The sequence below is a fragment of the Pteropus medius genome, unplaced genomic scaffold (genome assembly GCF_902729225.1).
Source record: "Pteropus medius unplaced genomic scaffold, Ma_sr-lr_union100, whole genome shotgun sequence".
Lineage (NCBI taxonomy): Eukaryota > Metazoa > Chordata > Mammalia > Chiroptera > Pteropodidae > Pteropus > Pteropus medius.
Window position 1 is genome coordinate 19,135,681 of NW_024340701.1, and position 21,601 is coordinate 19,157,281.

Sequence of the window (21,601 nt, forward strand, 5' to 3'; positions counted from 1 at the left end):
GTTACCTGTATCACTAAAACTAAAATAGGAACTATGAACCTAAAACTGTTCTAAAAATAAGGTTTATTCATGCATAGAAGAAAACATAGGAACTAAACTCAAGGACCTTGGACTGAAAGAGGATTTTATGAATTTGACCTCAAAGGCAAGGGAAGTAAAAGCAAAAATAAATGAATGGGACTATATCAAACTAAAAAAGCTTCTGCTCAGCAAAAAAAATCATCAACAAGGTAAAGAGACAACCATCCGAATGGAAAAATATGTTTGTAAGCAACACCTCCGATAAGGGCCTAATATCCAAAATATACAAGAACTCATACAAATCAACAACAACAACAACAACAACAACAACAATCCAATCAAGAAATAGGCAGTGGACATGAACAGACACTTCTCCCTAGGGGACATACAAATGGCCAACAAATATATGAAAAGATGCTCAACATCGCTAGCTATTAGGGAAATGCAAATCAAACCTACAATGAGCTATTGTCTCACACCTCTTAGAATAGCTGTTATCAACAGGACAAATAATAACAAATGCTAGAGAGGATGTGGAGAAAAAGGAACCCTTATACGCTGCTGGTGGGACTACAAATTGGTACAGCCACAGTGGAAAACAGTATGGGGGTTCCTCAAAAAAACTAAGAATTGATCTATCATATGATCCAGCAATCTCTCTACTGGGTAGACTTGAAAACCCATATCCAAAAAGATATTTGCACACCGATGTTCATAGCAGCATTATTCACAGTGGGCAGAACATGGAAGCAAACAAAGTACCCTACAATAGATGATTGGCTAAAGAAGCGGTGGTACATATATACAATGGAATATTACTCAGCCATAAGAAGAGATGAAATACTGCCATTTGCGACAACATGGATGGAACTCGAGATAATCACGCTAAGTGAAATAAGTCAGACAGAAAAAGTTGAAAATCACATGATATCACTTATATGTGGGATATAAACCTAAAAGCCACAAATGAGCAAGACAAACAAACAGAGACTCATGGACATGGACTATAGATTAGTGGTTACCAGAGGACTATAGAGTAGTGGTTACTAGTGGGGTGGTGAGGGGGGGGGTGGGGGGGGTGGGGAGGGATGTAGACAGGGGGTAAGGGGGTCAAATGAAGGGAGGTAGGGAGGAGGAGGTGGGTAAGGGGATCAAATATATGGTAGCTGAAGGAAACTGGACTTTGGGTGGTGAACACACAATAGAATATACAGATGTCAAATGAAAATTATATGACTGTATTAACCAATGTTACCTCAATAAACTTAATTAAAAAAATAAATAAAAAATAAATATAAGGTTTATTAATTAAAAAAAGAAAATAGGATAAACATTTTTTAAAACTTTCTTAAAATATTTTTATCTTCTCACCTGTATTCCTCTACTCCCTTCTCTAAACAAGGAAACAGGCCTGAAAAGATTACACAAGTTACCCTAGAAGAAGAGCAATCATTCAAGCCTCATATCCTTTGTAAAGATTTCCCTAACTTCCTTCTACTAGGTGGTCATAGTCTATGGACTAACTACTCACCTAACATACTCCTTTAAAAACTCTTGAGTACTTATTACGTGTCAGTTATTGAGTTATGCTGAGGTTACTAGGTGAACAAATCAGATGTGACCCTGGCCTTAACAAGACTTCAGGTCTAGTTAGATTAGATTTGAACTAATCTTCTCCCATTGACAGAGAGCTCCTTTAGGCTAGATAACTCAAGTATTTGGTGAATAATATTAAAGGCAATTAAGATAACAACTTTTTGACATTTTGCATAGATCACGTTATTCAATTCTCACAACATCCCTTCAAAATATATACTATCACTCTCATTTTACAGATAAAGAAACTGAGGCTCAGAGAGGTCAATTAACTTGCCCAGGGCCACACAGCTAGAAATGAATGCATAAATGAACAAATGACTAAATGTTAACACCACTAACAATTTTATGCATGGGGTAGAAAAGAATGTTCATTTCATCATAGCATTTATGTAATAGAGCCTGTGTTTAAGCACTGAGAAAGTGCACATTTGGAAATTGTTGAAACTTATCTACATAGCTGCCAAAAGTAATTTGAGTATCTGAGAGACATTCTAGAAATAAAATATACTTATGCTGCACTTCACAATCACTAATCCATGCAAATGGCTTGTAAAGTAGCTATCATTCCTTCTATAAATAAGGATAAAATGGCCATGCTATGCCCAAAGATTACCACGTCAGATCTAAGGGGACTGCCTTACAAGCTACAAAGCAATGCTGATCCATATGTTTTGGGGAAAGTAAACAGAAAGGCCAAAAATCTACGAAGTTTCCTAAAAACACGACTTAGATTCTATAAAATAGCAGTAGTATAATGGTAATCTGCACAGGATAGTGGGCTAGCGACCTCTGAAATTAAATTAATAACATTGAGTGTTTTAATAAAACATTAAAATCTCTATATGGTTAAATGGTAATATTTCCATCCTATCTTAAAAAGTACACCAAAATACTCTAAATTCAGGGTCAAAATTAAAAGCCTGAAATATGGACTCAACACAGTATATTTTGGATATTATTAAACTACACCAAAAAGGGGTGAGAGGCAATCATCATTCCACCTATAAATGATTTAAATATTCAAAATAATTCAAAAATTCAAAACAATGGTAACAAAGCAAAAAAAAAGTGTATTAAACGAAATAAAAAAGATTGAAAAAAAGAATGTGCAATGCCCCGTAATAGAACACAAGACACTGAAATGAAATAACATTTACTTAGATACCAAAAAATTGGCTTAGGTATAATAAAGTAATACATTCTTTTGGTGAATGGATGTGGACAACTAAAAAAAGCCAATGAACAAATTTAAGTTGGAGGGAGGGAACGAGGGAGGTGAAAGGGAAAGAGAGTACCACACTTATCCAAATGGGATGAAAAACCTTGAGACAAAGAAGAATTCTGTTCCCTACAGAAGAAAGATTTAAGAAAATAGCAATGGTTTGACAAATATCAAGAATTTAAAGTATCTAAATTTTTATTTGTCATTTTATTAAAAGTTTCCATTTAAATGAAAGTTATGCAACTAGCTCTGGAATCAAAAAGACCTAATCTTAGGAAAACCAAGTGGGTTTACCTAAAAGCCAGCCATCAGAATCTGCAAAACGCAATTATAGTGAAGAAATCATATATTCCTTTTTTTCACCCTAAATATATTGGTGTTAAGAAAGATTCACAAGGAGATGGTATATTACCAACATCCACAGAAACGAAGCCAGACCTTTGCTTTTCAGTCACACCATGAACTGAATATTAAAGATTATATTCATTTTGATCAATGCTTTAAATATTTCTCTGTTATAAACAAGCCTTTTCTTGGTCCTGTTGGCATTTTACATTATTGATGCCCCTCCCCCCCACCCTACTTTGAAACTTCTGTGATGCCCACCTATCCTGATTCTTCTAGCTCTGTAACACTCCAAACCACAATCCTCCAGCTCGGTCAACCTCCAAAAACTCATTTACTCATACTTTTACTTCCATACAGATGATTCCCAAATCTTCATTGTCTGGAATGACAAACTCCAGTCTGGCATTTCCAGCAACGTCTACTTAGAAATAGCTTGCACTCGATTCAAAGCCAAAGTACCAATCCATACCATGGGCAGCAAGCAGTTTAAGAGGAGACAGAGTTAGATACATAAATGGATATGGAAAGGCCATCAGGTAAACTATTTTTCAATTGAAAATGAGTATTTTATTATATAGCACACAAATATGATCCCATTCTGTTTTTTAAATAAAAATTTTCAGAATGATATACTGGAAAATGGTTACCTCTAAGAACGGTGCTATGGATGGCAAGAGAATGGAGAGAGACTTACTATTTATCTTTGTACTGTCTATATTTTTAAGTTATTTTATAACTTATTTCATAAAAAACTAGTTAATTGATAAAAAGAAAGTAATAGAAAAATAGTCAACTAGCTTTAGAAACAAAACCTTTCTGGTGTAGAAAGCCAAAGAGAGACTCTCCCTATATTGACTTGGGCTCTATGACCAATCATACCACAACACCATAATGGTCTGGGTAGCTCCAGGAGAAAAAGAATGGAAAGCAGGTCTTATAGTACCTTGAAACCTGTAGCATAAATCCAGAGCCATAGCTGATGGTTTTAGAATCTGCACTGTCAGTTGCAACTAAAAAAATAAAACCCAAAATGTGAGAGCTGCACACCCCATCAGCTTGTTGGCTGGGGTCAGGTACCTGCTCTCTAGCAGTAATTCAGTCACTTGATTATTTAGGTGTGCAGTGCTGGCAGACAGCTGAGACGCTCACAATTCAGCAGCTATGGCTCAGTACATGTTTTTCAGATTCAGAGGGAACAATTTCAGTGTTTTTATAACGAGATATAGGAATAACTACCCTGTGGAAACTATCCCACCTCACTCCCAACAAACATCTATTTCTGAAACCTCATTACTTCTGGTTTGGCAAATTAGAGGTAATTAACTATTCTCTCTGTTAGGTCAGGGGAATTGGAAGAAAAAACGTGGAGAGTAAAAGGGGTAGAGAAAGTTCCAAAACAAATTATATTTTGGATGGATGGCCAAGAGTCTATATTTCCATTGCTAAAGAATGCATAGATTTATTAGTTTGGTGACAAACACTATTATTTCACTAAAGAGAAAGATAAAAAGAAGAACAAAATCAATGAAACAATGACTAGTAGCATGGAACCTCTACTGAAGAGGTAAGAAATTTAACTAGAAAGTTAAATAATTAAAATTTGCAGAAAATACTCTGAAAATGAAGACATGTGCCTTTCCTGTAAGGAAACCCAATGCAGCATGAAATAAATGGAACTTTAGAACCTGTTGGAATTCCTTGAGATCGTGGGCAAGTTATTCACCCACCTCTGAATCTAAGTGTCTTCTGTAAAATGGATACAAGTAGAGGAAATAATACATGTAAAACACTTAACATGAGAAGGCATACATGTTAATTCCCCTTTTGAAGTAGGCATTGTTATAAAATGTTTTTTCTTTTAAACAATTTTATGTCGAAGTTACTTTAAACAGTGCCTATGCCAAATTTAAAATGTGAAAACGAGAGGGGAGGGGAAATGGTGTAGATGTCAGAGGCTTTGTTCATCCCTCCTGCAACCAAATCAAAATTGTGACAGAAACACAGAGCGAACAGCAAGCAAAGTCACCTGGGATCTAGATGAACAGAAGCCCTACAACTAGGGAGAGAAATAAAAAATCACCATGCAAACATAGAAGGGAGGAGGAGGCGAAGGCACAAAGCTGCCTGGTCCCTGGCTGACTGGGAGAGAGGCTGTGGCAGCAGCAGCCGGCAGCTGCAGATGCCTCTTAAACAGGCCGTGTCCGCAAGCGGACTTTCCCAGTGACGGACCTGCTTACTCTGAGCACCAGCGCCAGGTCGGCTGCTCGGGGGGTACCAGGGACTTACAGGGGGACACCGAGTTGTCAGAGCGAGGGCTGGAGGCAAGGCTTTCTCCCAGGCAGAAGTGCAGGCAGTATCCATTATTCCTGTCAACCCCTCCCACCTCCCAGTGTGCGGACTCAGCACCACCATAGCTGAAATGTCATCAAACTGGATAACAGAGGTCATTCCTCCCAGAGGATTCCCTGAAACTCTGCCTCCCCCAACTCATGGCCTCACCCAAGCCACATCCAGTTGTGTCCTCCAAGTCCGGTGCTGAGCCAACACAAGACTCACATTGGTGACAGCTGGCCTCTGTTTCTGGCGTTGCCTCTTGAGGCAACTCTAAGCACAGCATCTGTGGATTGCTTGCTGAATCTTAACAGGTGGCACCATAGGAGAACAGGCTGGGGCTAAATTTGGCCTGCAGCTGAACCCCTATCAGGACTGTGCCACTGGACACCTACCACACAAAGCCACGCTAATAAGACCAGGAGACTTAGGAGCTTTGCTTAGTACATGGAAACAGACATGAGAAGGCAGCCAAAATGGGAAGACAAAGAAGCAGAAATCATATGAGAGAAGAGAGATCCAGGAATAATGGAGTCAAAGCAATCTAACAGATGCAGAGTTCAAAACACTGGCTATAAAGAAGCTCAATGAACTTAGGAGAAGTGTAGATGAATTCAGTGAGAACTTTAACAAAGAGATTTAAAAAACATAAAATAAGAATGGAAATTATAAAAGAAAACCCAGTCAGAAACAAAGAACACATTATTTGAGATGAAGAGTATATATTAGAGGGAATAAACTGAGTGAATAAAGAAAAGGATTAAACCACCAATATAGAGGATGGGGAAGCCAAGGACACTCAATCAGAATGGCAAGAAAAAAGAAGCCAAGACTATAATAACTTAAGGAGCCTATGGGACAAAATTAAATGGAAAAATATCCATGTCATAATGATACTTGAAGGAAAACAGGAAGTTGAAGAGCTTTTTGAAGAAATAATGATGAAAAACTTCCCTAACCTGGTGAAGAAAATAGACATACGACTCCAGGAAGCTCAGAGAGTCTCCAAAAAATAAATGAACCTAAAGAGACCCACACCAAGACACTTTATAATTAAAATGCCAAAGTTTAAATACAAAGAGAGAATCTTAAAAGCAGCAAGAGAAAAAGCAGTTAGTTACCTACAAGGGAGTACCCATAAGACTGGCAGCTGATTTTTCAAAAGAAACCTTGCAGGACAGAAGGGATTGGCAGTAAATGTTCAAAGTGATGAAAACCCAGGATCTACAAGCAGGAATACTTTATCTAGTAAAGCTATCATTCACAGTCAAAGGACAGATAAAGAGCTTCCCAGAAAAAAAATAAGCTAAAGGAATTCATCACCACCAAGCCAGTGTTACAGGAAATATTGGAGGGACTTCTTTAAGAAGAGAAAAAATATGTATCAAAACTATTAAGAACTACATATCTATCAACAAGTACCTCAAATGGAAAAGAATTAAGTGCTCCGACCATAAGATAGAGTGGCTGAATGGATAAGAAAACAAGACCCCTACATATGCTGCCTACAAGAGATTCAGTGCAGATTTAAAAACACACACAGACTAAATGGAAGAGGATGGAATAAGATATGGCCTTGATGGACATAGAGGGTATTGTGCTGAATAAGTCAGATAGAGAAAGACGAATACCACACGATTTCATGTACATGTGGAATCTAAAGAGCAAAATAAACAAGAACAAAAAAATGGAAACAAACTCATAGATACAGTGAATATTTTGAGGGCTACTAGATAGGAGAGGCATTGGAGAGATGGCAAAAAAGGGCAAAGGGATTAAGAAGTACAAATAGTTACAAAATAGACATGGAAATATAAAGTGTAGCATAAGGAATAATGTTGTAATAAATATGTAAGTGTAGCATAAGGAATACTGTAATAAATAAAAAATGTGTATCTGATTTAGTGGGGCGATAACTTTGTGAGTTATATAGATGTCTAATCACTATGCTGTACAACTGAAACTAATATATTATTGCATGCCAATTATAATTGAAAAAACTCATTGAATTGTATAATGCAAATACGAACGACAAATTGTCTATTATATTTCAATAAATCCAGAAAAAAGTAAGTAAATAAAATGTGAAAACATTTACAAAAATGCAGTAATTCAAAAACGACCTCAAAAAGTAAGGTATACTTGCTTTTTTAATTTATTGAGCAGACCTACAACTGAAGATGGTAAAAGAATTTTCAGTTTAAAGAAATATCCACAAACACAATTTAAGGAACATTAGAGATATAGTTTGTAGGTGAAATTGTTGCAGATACAAGGGGAAAAGGGAGGGGAGTGAACAGTATATGTCAGGAACATAGAAGCATGTCACATTCATAGACAGTAAGAGAGGCACAAGTATTTATAAAGACAACGTGCAAACCACATTTCCAGAAACTCCAAGTCCTAAGGCAGTCTTTCAAAGGGGAGATGAAGAGACTCAGAGAGGTTTTACAAATGCAGAAAAGAAAAGCAACTGAGTAGTTCAGTTCCCTCTAAAATGGTCCCGGAATCAAACTCCATCATCAGGAATCAACACTGCTTACCTATTCCTAATAACACCTGCCATGTGTAGGAATCCACCCCTCATGTTTAACAGGTATTTCCTCAGTGGAACTTCAGTTTAACTATCACGGCTTGGATCCTTCTGGGCTGCCAGCAGGTTAGCTGGTGGTTGTGTCTTTTACCTTGTTACATGATTGTCACTCAATCAAGCGCTTCGTTATGGAATAGCTACTCATTTCTGGACAATTCTTGTTTCCTTTAGGGTCACACTTGACTTTTTCCTAACATTAAAAACTTGTTTACTTACAGTGTCTACATAAAATTTCCAGGAAAAATGTTCCAACATAATGTGGTACTAGAAAAGCCAATCAGTGGGCCAACTGATATATATGAAAGCCATAGTAATTAGTATAAATCAGTGGTTCCCAACCTTTTTGGCACCAGGGACTGGTGCTCCTATGAGAATCTAATGCCTGATGATCTGAGGTGGAGCTGATGGGTGTGGGTGTTGGGGACCCCTAGTATAAATAGTAAAGCTGAATTCTTCTCTATGTTAAATTACATATTTACATATTATTAATCCAGTATTTACATAAAGGCTGCATTTAACTCAATTCTCTGGTAAACAGTGTTACTGGAATCACAAGTATGGCATTTAAAGTATATAAGCAACTTAACCATAGTCTTAATAGAGTATATGTGCAAACACAATCCATACTAAACTGATAAATTTCTTACTATTGAATTGAGTCATTCTAGTAGACAGCTATCATCAACTGTTATTCAAGCAATCCCTGTTCTGTTTTGTTCCAAACATCAGACAATCATCATGTTACCATTAGATGAGTGTCATGAATCAATGTGAATCTTAGAAGACTCAAGAAATCAAAAGGCAAACATAGGCTGAAACAAAATTCTTACACAACAAAGCTCAGAAACAGCACAGAGAAAATAAAATCCATGTTTTGGTCTTTTGGCTTCAATACCTCCCCCAAAATGTTCTTTCTACCTTTTAAAAATTGTAACCCTCTGAAAAGCCAGTCTCAAAATATTACATACATAAAACAATGACTCTCAATCATAGCTACATATTAGAATCATTTAGAGATCTTTTAAAAAAATACCAATGACCAGGACCCACTCCCTGAGATTCTGATTTCACTGATCTGACACAGGGCCTGGTAATTGATCTTTCTAAAAAACTCCCTTGGTAATTCTAATATGCAGCCAGGTGGGAAACCACTATTATAAACTAATACAGCCTTTTGGGACAGTAATTGCTCTGAGATTGATAAACATGCTTTTTGCCTTTTCATAAGATTTTATTAATTTGCTCAATTCATGCCATAGCTAATGAACGACTGTTACATAGCAGGCACTGTGTTAATGGAGAAAGATGTGCAAGATATGTTCCCTGCCCTCAAGAAGCTCCTTATTAGTAGGTAGAGAGTAGTTAAGTAGAGAGACCCATAAATAAGTAACCGTAATTAAATATAAGTGCTCTTGAAGTGTAAGAAAATACAGCATGCCTTACATGTCATCCTTGAGCTGGGGTCATGCTGCAGCATTCCAATTTTAGTATATGTCCTACCAAACTAGGAAAGTCAGAAGTTACAGTTACTAAATACCCGGGCAAGTATTCAGCCTACACAAGGTGAAAATAGTGTGCATTTTGCTATTCTCCTTCACAGAAACTGTTGTACCATGAAAGTAGGAATTTCTATATTTTAATTTGGATGATTCATCTTAAAATTTCCTTCATGTAATATTACTAATTGTACACTTACCTATAAAACTATACATTTGCAGAATATCTAGTAAGTGATCATGACAAAAATTAGCCAATTACCTATAGTTGCATAACACCTTTCCTTTCCAGTAACTGCTACATTTGCTAAGACAAGAAGTTTTGGGACTATGAAAAGGTCTCATCATTGGTGATTTTTTTCAGTTGTTTGAAAGATGGTATATAGAAAAATGATACGGAAGCAATACACATTCAAAGGAGTTTTTTGGTTAGACTTTCAAAAATAAGAAACACAGGAGAAAAGAGTTCAAATTAAAAAAAAAGAGATGGCATCCATTCAATATTCATAATGAATCAAGCATATGATTCCCTCAAAGATAGTGGATGAGTGAGTAGATAAGTAGTAAGGTAAGAGAGTGAGTGGATAGTCAACTCATCTTTAAAAGTGAAATCTATTTTGAAGTACCTCAGTGAAAATTTAAACCTATTAAGTAAGACCTAGGGGTCAAAACCTACTTGTGATACTAACTCAGCATGAAAGAAAATCACGATTCCAGAGAACTTGGACAGAAATCAACAAAAAGGTTTTCGGTGCAGATGAACATCTCCAAGGCCTTTCTGTTTAAATCCAGAGTTGAACGAATTCTAAGTTAAAATGTATGCTGTCAAGGTCCCTGCAAGAAAATCTCAAGTGAATTTCAATTTCCAGATCAATATATGCTGAGACAATTTACCAGAGAAACCTTCAACCTTTACACAGGGTGAGGAACACTATCATTACACTCTTTACCATGAAGGCTACCCTGAATTCATTATTTCATGGAATGACATAAATGGCACTGACCAAGTTAAATTTTGTAGAATATGAATGAGATTTCACATTCACTGTAGTTAAGGTAGCCAGAGAGTACCCATTACTCAAAATTAGCTTACTCTTCCTCCTTATGTAGCTCTGAAGCAACAGAAGAGATTAATTTAGTTCTATCAAAGCTGTTTCCTGAGAATATTCTATCAATTATAAGTCAGGAGAATATTGATTGTGCTAATGCGATGCTGACCACTTCTTTTTGACATCCAAAGAGATCACACTATCACTCTTACAGACCTCAATGAATCAGAACTAGTAACTAACACTGATTCAATGATGGCTATATTCCATCATCACAATATAATTAACATTTTAATCTCACAGTTTCCAATTATGACTTTGCTGGCTCATTTAAATCAAATATGACTAAGACATAAGACATCATTCACTTCTACACACATACAATCATTTGGGGGCTTTGGGGAAACACCCTAATTCACCTTCACTGGGTGCTAGGAATAAAGAAACCAAGGGGATTTTTCTGACATATTTGTCTGTCTAGAGCTTTGCTATTCACACTGGCTATTGAGCACTTACAATGTGGCTAGTCCAACAGAGGAACTGAATTTTGAATTTTATTTTTCATTAAATTTAAATTTAGAGAGAGATACTTGATTCTGTTATTGAAAAACTTTTAAGTATGTTTGGAAGAACTTGGGTATGTGAATCTACTTTTTCATATGCAAATTTTATAAAACCTAGACACAAATCAGGTATTTCTTATGAAAATTTGGTTTAGTGTCAGAATTGAGATATGTTGCTAGTGTAAAATACACATTGGATTTCAAAGACTGAGTACGAAAGAAAGGCTGTAAATATCTCAATAATTTGGATCTACTGGGTTAAATAAAATATTTTATTAACACTAATTGCATCTATTTGTTTTTAATATTTTAATGTCGCTATTAGAAAATTTACATGTGTAAAATTACATGTGGCTCCCATTATTTATCTTTTGGACAGCGCTGCTCTAGAGCACTTCACCAAGGGACACATTTGGATATTTTTCTAGTAGGCAGGCTGGTCATGTAACAAACAATAGGAGCAAGGAGTAACATGTCCTCCTATCAATTGGGTCTGAGGAAAGTGTGTAGCAAGCTGTAGTCACAATTTCACTATATGAGGCAACACTGTAATATCCCAACATGGAAGGGGAGAAAAATGAGTTATCAGCACTTAAACAAATTGAAATCCAGCATTGCAGACGACTTAAAAGAAAAAGAGCCAACTGCTCTAAGGTCTTGGTTTCATTTTTCAACTGAGGACCTTAAAATAGACAATAAAGCACTGCTTCCAAAAAAGAAGTAAAAATATTTCAATAGCAGCTATCTAGCAATCCTCAATAAATAAGCAAAAATTGCTCTTAAATCTTATCTTCTCAACTTTGAAAGCCACAGGATACACGCTGAACTAGGAAATCAACTTCATATTGCCAGCATTTCCCTCACAAGCAAATTATCAGGATTGTGCACTTGGAATACTGTTTGACGAGAATGAAAAGGAAACTATTCAAAACAGATTTAAGAAATGGACAATTAGATGAGGAACTGCAGATTTAATTCTCAATTAGCACTGTGATTAATCTGATTCCCTGCTTTTCCCTAGTGTAATTATACAACACAGATGAAAGGATGAGCATTTGGACTGTCAGTTCTATATTCTAGACCAGCCCGGTGACTCAAAGCAGACGGCTCTACCACACTAACCACCATCCCAACAGCAGTCGAGGGAAGCCTCAAACACTGATTTAACAGTCATTGCATAACGAGGCATTAAACATTCTGATCTCCCCAACTCTTTCCACGTTCGTCTACACCAGGTGAGGAATTTGCTGAAACTGAACGCAACGCCTCTTAAATGGCCCCCTCCGATCTGGGCATGGGGTGAACACAAAGGCATCTATCTAATATCCTGCACAATAGACACACACCCGGCAATTAAAATCCCTGGACGTTCTTTCTCTTTTTCCCCACGCAAGCAAAAGAAATGCAAGCTGCTCTTTTCGTTAATGGTGTGTGGTAAACGGAAGGTAACAATAAACCCAACTGTTCCCAGGAAGCAACTATAAAATCAGTTCGGCCACGTCCCTGTGCAACCGTCAGATAAAATGCAGAAAGCAGATTTCGGCCGGCCCCACGCCTCGTGGGGTGGCCGACCTCGGCTAGTTCGCGTCCACGGATCGCTGGGAACTCCCCAGACCCACACTCGGAAGGAGTTCCAGGGCGGCGGAGGTGAGGGAGGGCAGGGGGCAGGCCCGGGGCAGGCCCGGGGCGGGTGTGGGTGCGGAAGGACCCGGGCATCACTGAAATGCATTTTCCCACACTCCCGCTCCCTCGCGTGGAGACTCACTTGCCGATCACCTCGCACAGCTCGTACACATCCTCGAACAGCACGTCGTCGTCGGCCATGGTCCGGAGGGGACAGCGGCCGCAGCGTGGAGGGCTTCGAAAATGGGGGTGGGGGCGCCAAAGAGCTCAGTGCCCGGCCCCCGACTCGCCTCCTCCCCTCAGGACCCGCGAGCCCTCGGTGCTGAGGACGCTCGAATGGGGCGCGAGGCCCGGAGACTGCGGCGCCTTCCTCTGCGGGCGACCGCCCCGGCGCGGGCGGCGGGGCCGGGGCGCTGGAGCGAGGGCGGCCCGGGCCCGGCGCCGCCCGCCCGCCCGCTGCTCCTCGCGCTGCTCAGGCCGCGCTGCTGGGCGTGCGGATCCTCGGGGACCGCGCAGCGCCCCGCTCTCCGCTGTCTGCTTGTCAGTCCGCGCGGGCCGCGAGGCCGCGACCGCTCCCTCTGTTAACGCTGGCTCCGGCGCGACGCGGGGCAGCTCCGGCTACAGAGCGGGCCCCGATAGGACCATAGAGGGAGGATCGCCGCGGAGGGAGGTGACGGCGGCAGATCGGCGCTGGGGACCAGGAGGCGGCGGCAGAGACGCTCCCTCCTTCTTCTACTCCTCCCGCCGCCGCCACCACCGCCCGCCTGGGAGTGGGAGGGGGCTTCGCAGGACTGGCTCTCGGTACAGGCGGGAGCTGCGGCCGCCGCCTTCAGGTCCTCCTCCTCGGCCTCAGGAGCCGACCAGCTCCCGAACCCCGCGCAACCGCCTCGCGCACACACGCCCTCCGGCTACAGCCAAGCTGCCTGGACCCACAGGCCCCGCCCACTCCAGCCCGTCGGGGGGCGGTGTCCCAGAGGAAAGGCACAGGGCTGAGTAGCGCATGCGCGCGCCGCCAGCCACGTCACGGCGAACCGGCGGACGCTGGGGAATCTAGAAGCCGTGGGGGTTGTGGTGGCGGTGTTGGTTGTTGGGCGACCGGGTAGCAGCTCCTTATGCGGAGGCTGGTCGGGGTTGTTACCTCCGCGACCAAGCTACAGAAGGAGCCGGGGACAAAAGGTCTACGACCGAATGCACGTTCTTGGTTATCTGTAGGGAGAGGCTCGGAATCTCAGCTGTTCTCCCTCTCTTCTTTTGTAACAGCAGGAAGACTTTCCCAGTTTTTGCTGGGAAAGAGTCCCAATGAATGGGAAATCAAGAAGAGAGGTGGAAAGGTTGTCACTCCAGACCGTGCTAGGCGGTGGATGATTTTAGTACCACTCTGTCATTAATGAAAATAAAAGCTGGGGAAAAGAGGATCGTCTACCTACAAGTAAAGGACCAAACAAAAACTGTCCAGGAAGGTGTGCAACAACAAATGGCAATTTATAGAGACAGCTTCTTCTGCATTCTGCCCAAACTCAACAAATATCTATCCAGTTTGCCCCTCCTCCCTCCCCCCCCCCCCCCCCCCCCCCCCCCTGCCAGATACAGCCCAGAGAGGTCAGGAAGGCAGGCACATAAAGAGACTTTAAGCCCCTTTGTATATCTCCTCACCTCTCACCCCTGAGCCCCCAGGACCTGCCTCCTGCCCTTTACTCCCTACAAATGTTAGGGGATTGATTCAGGATAAAAATGCAACTAGAGAGAGAGGATGCACGGGGTCAGCCAGGGAGTGAGGTTTTGGGTGTTGCCGCTGTGTTAGGTTGTATTCAATATGAAGATTTCTGTTCGACTGAGCATGTGCGGAATGAGCCAACACCATCAGACAGGTATATGCCTCAGTTGAGGACCAATAAAAAAAGTCTTTGTTCCTCTGCGCAGCTGAAGTGCCCAATTAGTTCATAAGTCAGCCTCCAGAAATCATCTGGTAAATTTCTCAGTGCGGTAATAAAAAGAAAGAAAGAAAAAAGATAGTATTTACCTAACTGTGTGGGGGTGGGTGGAGACTCACGGCCTATTTTTTATTCTGAAAGGTTCTGTGCAAACCCGTGACCGCTCCCTCAAGAGGCTGAGTGATTTGTCAGTGTTAAGAATTTGAGTACCAAACCTGTTTTTAAAAAATGCAAATCAGAGAGAAAATATAATTGTATGAGGAGGTTTTCCTCCTTTTTCAAAGAGCTTGTGCATTCTCTAGGAAAGGGAGCTTTAGAGCCTCAGAAACACCGCCTCCACTTAGAGTCCCACATTTTCAAGTTACTCACCCCAAACTGGCATGTCTACCTGGTGCCTAATGAATAAGGCGTCATTCTGCCATGAAGTGCACAATGACCCTCACAAATCACCCTGTCAGCTTCACTTCCTCTCCCCAGCCAAAGTCTGAGCTATGCCGAGGCTTGTTGACTTCATTTTGGGGTTATTTTCCAAATAACCCCCAGGGGCCTATGTTCAGAGGTAGAAAAGGACAATTATAAAAAAAAAAAAAAGAAAGAAAGTGGAGTTGAATAAAAAAGATGACAGAGATAGGTTTGCACTCTGCTCATGGAATCACACCCTGTTTAGATCTGGAAAGAGCCTTAAAGGTTAGCCAGTTCAGTTTAGTAATTTACAGATATGAGGGATGTGATGGTTGCTCTCCCAGAAGCCATTCCACCACCATGATGTAGAAGCTCAGGGTTTGAGATAGGATTGTTACCATCTCACCTGGAGAGCTTGGGCCCTGATTCATTAAACTAATAAATGCAGCCCCCTTGCCACAATGATTGGCCTAACTTAATCAGCTGTTGGCATTCCTGGTCACTAGGCTTGAATGGTTCAAAGTATTCCAGTCAGCAGAAAGCTCAGTATTTTTTCCCCTTATGGATGGGAAACACTGTCCCCACCTCCTTCTTGAGTAAAGAGGTATGCAGCCTCAATTGTGGACATCTGACATCTTGTACCCATGAAGGTAGTCAGACCTAAGATGAAGGTGGAACTGAGGGGCATCCGGGTGGAGATGTCCTCAATGACATCAATCTCTTAGCGAACTTTCTACACTTTCTGGTCATGTAAGAAAATGAATTCCTTTATTGTTTAAGCCATTTTGAGTTGAGTTTCCTGTTGCTTTCAAAGAAAGCATCCTACAAATGGTACAACAGATGAGAAAACGATTCAGAGACAACTGCATGTCCATGGTCACATATTTAGCTGAGCGTCTAATCTGAACCTAAATCTCCCAGCTCCCACTGTGGTATTTAGTCATACAGAGGTTATCTGGAATACAAATCCCTCAGAACTTGTACCATGCATTATGGCTGGATGTGGCCCCTCTCTGTTTCTGCAATCAAAATGTCCAAGCCTTTTAAATGAAATGAATTACTCTCTGGGTTTCTTCCAGAAGTCCAATACTCCACCAACAAGTAAGCACAAGTATAAATGATCGGATGTCAATAATTAATTTAGTTATGTTTTCATTTCCATGAAGAAAATGTTGAAGGTCCAGGTGCATCAGATTGTGTTCAGGTGTTAATAACTTAATAATCAATAACAGTGGTTTAAAAAAATAGGAGGAGGGTGCTTATCTTTCATATAGAGCAAGGAGTTGAGAGGTGGGTGGTTACCAACACTGGATCAGCTACACAAAAGTGTCATCAGTTACCTCAGATCTTTCTTTCCACTCTGCCGTCCTTGATACATTAACTTCTCATTCTCAGGATTGTTGTTTCATCGTCACAAGATGGCTGCCATAATTTCTAACATCGAACTGCATTTAAAAGCAAGAATTAGGAAGGCAGCAAGAGTAAGCAAGACTGTTTTGCCCTCTCTCTCATTTCTTATTAGGAAAAAATCATTTATCCTTTTCTCATCTCAATAGCCAGGACAGAGTCACATAGCAACCCTCATCTGCAAGGGAAGCTGGAAACTCTGGTATCTGACTTCTTGCCTCGTCTTTGATAGTAGTAAGCAAGGTAGAAGCAGGTGAAGAATAGGCTTTGGCAGCCAATCAACAGTATTTCCAATACTAGGAAAATTATCAATGAAATAATTCTATATCTTCATCAAAATGTAGATATACTGTGAGTATATAACTGACAGGCCTTTAAAAATTTCAGAACTATTTAAAAACCCACAATGATGGGGTTGGTGCTAAACAAATTTGATTCTCAGATGTCAGTGAAAATCTTCAATGACTTGGAGGCGTTGGATTTCCTCACAATTGCATTAGACATTCTCAGGTTGTTGGGCTCCCACCTAATTTAAAAATGACACAGATATCAAAGGGGCAAACACTTTAGAGAAATATTAACATGAATACAACACAGAGATCAGCGTGGCATGGGGTTAATTTAGGCAATTCAGGGCTTAGCCTCCTATGATTGCTTAAGCATATAAATGTTACTGAATCACTGAATTAAATTAAAAATGACACTGTCTTAAATTGGAATAAAGTTATTGCCTGGTGGTGTAAGCAGGTGTCTAACCTCAAATAAAAGACACCATTAAGTTCTCCAGAAAAAAACTACATGTACAGGATATATCCAATCTCATGTTGCAAATCATTTATTTTATGTTCATTCAGTGAATCTCTATGGTAACTACTGAGGCTCTAGCTACAAACAAAGCAGACATGGTCTCTGTCCTCTTCAAGTTTTGTTCTAGAATAAAACAAGTATCAAGCAAATAATTATGATGAAAAGTGATGGTAATAAGGAAGTGGCAAGTATGGGGAGCAAATAGCAAGGGGACCTATGGGTCAGGGAAGGCCCAACTGAAGAAATGTTTGAGATAGAAAAAAAGTATAGAAATTAACCAAATGAAAGGAATGGGGACCAGTTGATCCTAGGTAGAGAAAACAGCATTTATGAAGTCCTGAAGGTGAGCAATAATATGCTTTTTTGGGAAGAAGAATGTGCTCTTCTGGAGAAGTGGGTCACAGCTGGATCATAGCATATAGGAAGAAAGAGGGCAGAGGGGGTTAGAGAAATAGGCAAGGGCTGGATAGCAAGAGGCGCCAAATGCCATTTTAAAGAGTTCACTCATTAAAAGACTGCAGATTTCAGTGGCACTAGTCTTATGTGTAGACTGAGACCCCCAAATCTCCATCATGAACAGAATTCTACTTTTAAGAAACTCCCCTTTGTACTTGGTGCACACTATCCTCTCCCTTAGTTACTTTTAAAATGCAGACACTCTTGTATTAAATATGAAATCCCTTAAATGGTTTGAGCAGACATTATAGGTGCTCCACTTGAATCCCCTCCTAGTCTTTTTACTTTTCTCTGCCCCTCTCTTAGCTTCACCATGTTTTTGCTTCCAAAGCCCACCCATGCTTGTGATTTCAGAGAACTTCTCACAAGCTATAGAAATCATTTTGCCTATATGGAAGTGCCTGGGAATTTAAGTCTCCCTGATCTGGCTGTTAGTGCAGGAATGTGAAAGTCCAGCTCCTTTCCCCAGGAGAGAATGGACAACTCTGAGGGATTACTTACAACCTGAGCTTCCCTATCAGGCTGCAGCTACCCTCCGCAGGATTTTGCCTAGCTCCCTCCCCTTCTCTTTCCTACCTCTCTCATTCCCTAACAGGTTTCTCCTGGGAGTACTTCCTTAATAAATCATTTACTCATGAATCTCCTTATCAGGATCTGCTTTGGGGGAACTCAGCCTAAGACAATGGTGTTTCTCAAAGAGACAGCTGCATATATGTCATCTGGGAGCTTATGAAAAATGTTAAAACTGTTGATTCCTGGGCCCTACTTAAGACTTACTGAATCTGAATCTCCTGGAGCATGTCACAGAAATCTGTATTTTAATAAGCTCCCTAAGTAGTTTTGTACACCTAAAATTTAAGAATCACTGCCCAAACATTGGCCGCTGAATACATTTACTGGAAAAAAGGAGCCAGGGCTGACTTCATCACTGGGGTTGAAAAACCATAACAAATACAAAAGAACACTTCAGGGAGCAGAAGAGGATCTGAATACAAATGTGTTTCCTTCTGTAAATCTCTTGGTTTTACTCTTCTTTCTTTAATATCAATGAACAACTCACTGGAAACTTTTGTTTGACAGTAGAAACAAAATTGCCTTTGGACACAGCACAGTGTCTGTATACACTGAGGGTTGTAATTCAAAAGTAAATCAAAAGGTATCCATTCGTTGAGCCTCTTAAGATCACAAGTACTCATTGGCCTCCTGGGGACTCAACACTGTCATATGTGCTAATGGGAAGTGCAAGTGACAGAAAACTCAAACCAGATTAAACAATACAAAGAATCTTTGGCTCACATAACTGAAAAGTTGAGATGTATACTAGCTTCATGTGAGGCTTGATCCAGGACTCAAATGATGTCACTGAAGATCCACTTTCTTCCAGTCTCATTATTGTGCATTCTGTGGTACTGGCTTCATTCTTAGGTTTCACAAGGTAGGCCCCAGAGCTCCATGCTCTTCCCTTGAAGTAGCACAATAATTGTCACTGTTCCAGACTTCACCTTCTTATATATCAGCATCCAGAAAAAGAGTAGTCCTATCCAGTAGATCTTACCCATGTTCTAGGATTTACTCTCTCTCATTTGACTTGTATTAAGGCACATGACCACTCCTGAACCATTTGCTGTAGCCAGGGAATGAGAGTCACTGAATAATTTAACCAATCAGGCCCCACCCTCAAGCTGGGCATGGGATTCAATTTCCTGCTGAGAATGGAGACTGTAAAGTACAATAGGGACACTTTCAGTAGGAAAGGAGCAGAATGAATAGTGGGAAGGCTCCCTGTTCTCCTAGTTACCCAAGCACTGGCACTGGCTTCTTAGTACTTTATTTTCTCCATGTTCAGCTAGTAATTAGACCCTGCTGATTTTTCTTTCAAGATTGTTTCTACATTCTCCTTTTCTTTTCCACTTCTTCAGGTTTCACCCCATCAATGCATACTTAGATGCTGCCTCATTTTACTCACTGGGCTCCTGCCTCCAAGTGCTTGTCCCATCTTGCTCACAATGGGGAGGCCCAATTTAGATCCATGAAAGAGAATTCTCAGCACATAGAACAGTGTCTGGTGTGTAGTAGGTATTCAAAAAGCATTTGTTGAATGAAGAATAAATGAATGGCTTCATACCCCTTATCACTTCCTGGAATTCCCCTTTATTTGTTTTGTTTCTAGCCTTTTCCCTTCAACTCTTGAACCTACAAAGTGTCTGGAACATAGTAAGTTCTCCATCTATGTTTGTTAAATAAATAAGTAAGTAAGTAAGTAAATAAATAAATAAATAAATGTATATTTCTTGAATTGGGTTAGAGAATCAGTCATAATTGGGAAGAGACTGAGGAGCTAATGGAAACAGTTAAAGTGGTTGGATTCTTGGGGAAAAAATGCAGAAATACAATTTTCACAGAGGAGGAGGAAGTCAACAATATCAGAGCTGGAAAAGTATAAAAGAGAGCAGGGACATCAAAAAGGGGGGCATTGGACTTATTTCTACTAATTTAAAGTCATTCTACTAGCTATCTTTTGTGTTGGAAAAAAAATTAAAATCTCACACGCATTTGGAATTTTTCCTTGTGATTTAGCTATGAGAGATTTCCAAGGTAAAGTGGGAAATTAAATTGGTATAACCTTCTTTATTTCCTTTTCTGTATTTCCTAGTGCTTTCTTATTAAGCTGCCACTAAACCGTCACACTACATGGTAAAAATGCACAATCAGCTGCAATGTGTCTAATGGGTGACTTATATTGAGCCCAAATCTGGCTGAGTTGCAAAGGGTGATGTAAGTCACCCAAGCCTCAATAGAAATAAGTATAATTTACTATGCTAAGTGCACTGTGGAAAAGGTCAAGTGATTAATAAGTCACTAATATGAAATACAAGCCTATCAACACTAGTAGGATTAATCATTTACCTTCCTCAAGACACAGATGGAGCAGGTCCTTTCTGAGGGTCTTTTCTGACAGTATGAGTCTGCCAAACACTTAAGGAGATATTTCTTTCTCACCATACTTTCTCATAAATTATATCCCCCCCTCCCCATTTTTTAAAGGAGACTCTTTTCCTGAAAAATCTTTATTCTCATAGAGATAATCTATAATGTCAGGATCTGCACCAATAAAGTGCTTCCCATTTTGGTCAAGAGAAAAAAAATAACTATTAGCTTTTCTGTAGGCTATGGTAATTTCCAGATCTGATAGAAACTCTCCAATGACATTTTGCCTTAAGTATTCTAATCAAATACTTCCCATTCAAGCTTACTTACCCTTGTTATCTATTTTAAATTGTCTTATAAATGGAGACAATAGCTAAGAAAGTAACCTTTTAAAAGATAATAGCAAACCAAACTAAGGGGACAAGATAGAGATTCTAATGGCTTATAAAGAAATAACAGAAGAACCATTTATTCAGGGCTTATTACAAATGCCAGACACTATGCAAAGTTGTTACACATATTTCATTTAATCCACTTAACAACTTTATGAGATAGATATTATTGCCCTCATTTTACAGATAAGGAAAGTGATACTTGGAAATATCAGTGCTGAGTAATGTGCCAAGGATTACACAGATAGAAAGAAATGGACCAATGTTTGAACCAAGTCTGCCATATCCCAAAGCCTGGACAATAGCACACCTTAATATTTACTTTATTGTGTTTCCCTTAGGCAGAAAGATTTATTTTAGTTTTTTTTTTTTCAGATTAAGCAAAGTGCACCTCAGGCAAAGGGTGCAATGGGTTCAATAGCAATAGCAACAA

The 21,601-nt window shown here is 40.0% G+C and overlaps 1 protein-coding gene across 1 annotated transcript in view; it reads right to left on the bottom strand.

Moving 5' to 3' along the window:
* The window catches only part of CASK (calcium/calmodulin dependent serine protein kinase), a 391,044-nt gene extending 377,278 nt beyond the window's left edge, over window positions 1-13,766 (bottom strand). Inside the window, exon 1 of the mRNA XM_039883006.1 lies at window positions 12,988-13,766. Coding sequence (XP_039738940.1) covers window positions 12,988-13,046 — 59 coding nt within the window. The 5' untranslated portion in view covers window positions 13,047-13,766. The remainder of the gene's footprint in view (window positions 1-12,987) is intronic.
* Window positions 13,767-21,601: the final 7,835 nt, after the last annotated feature.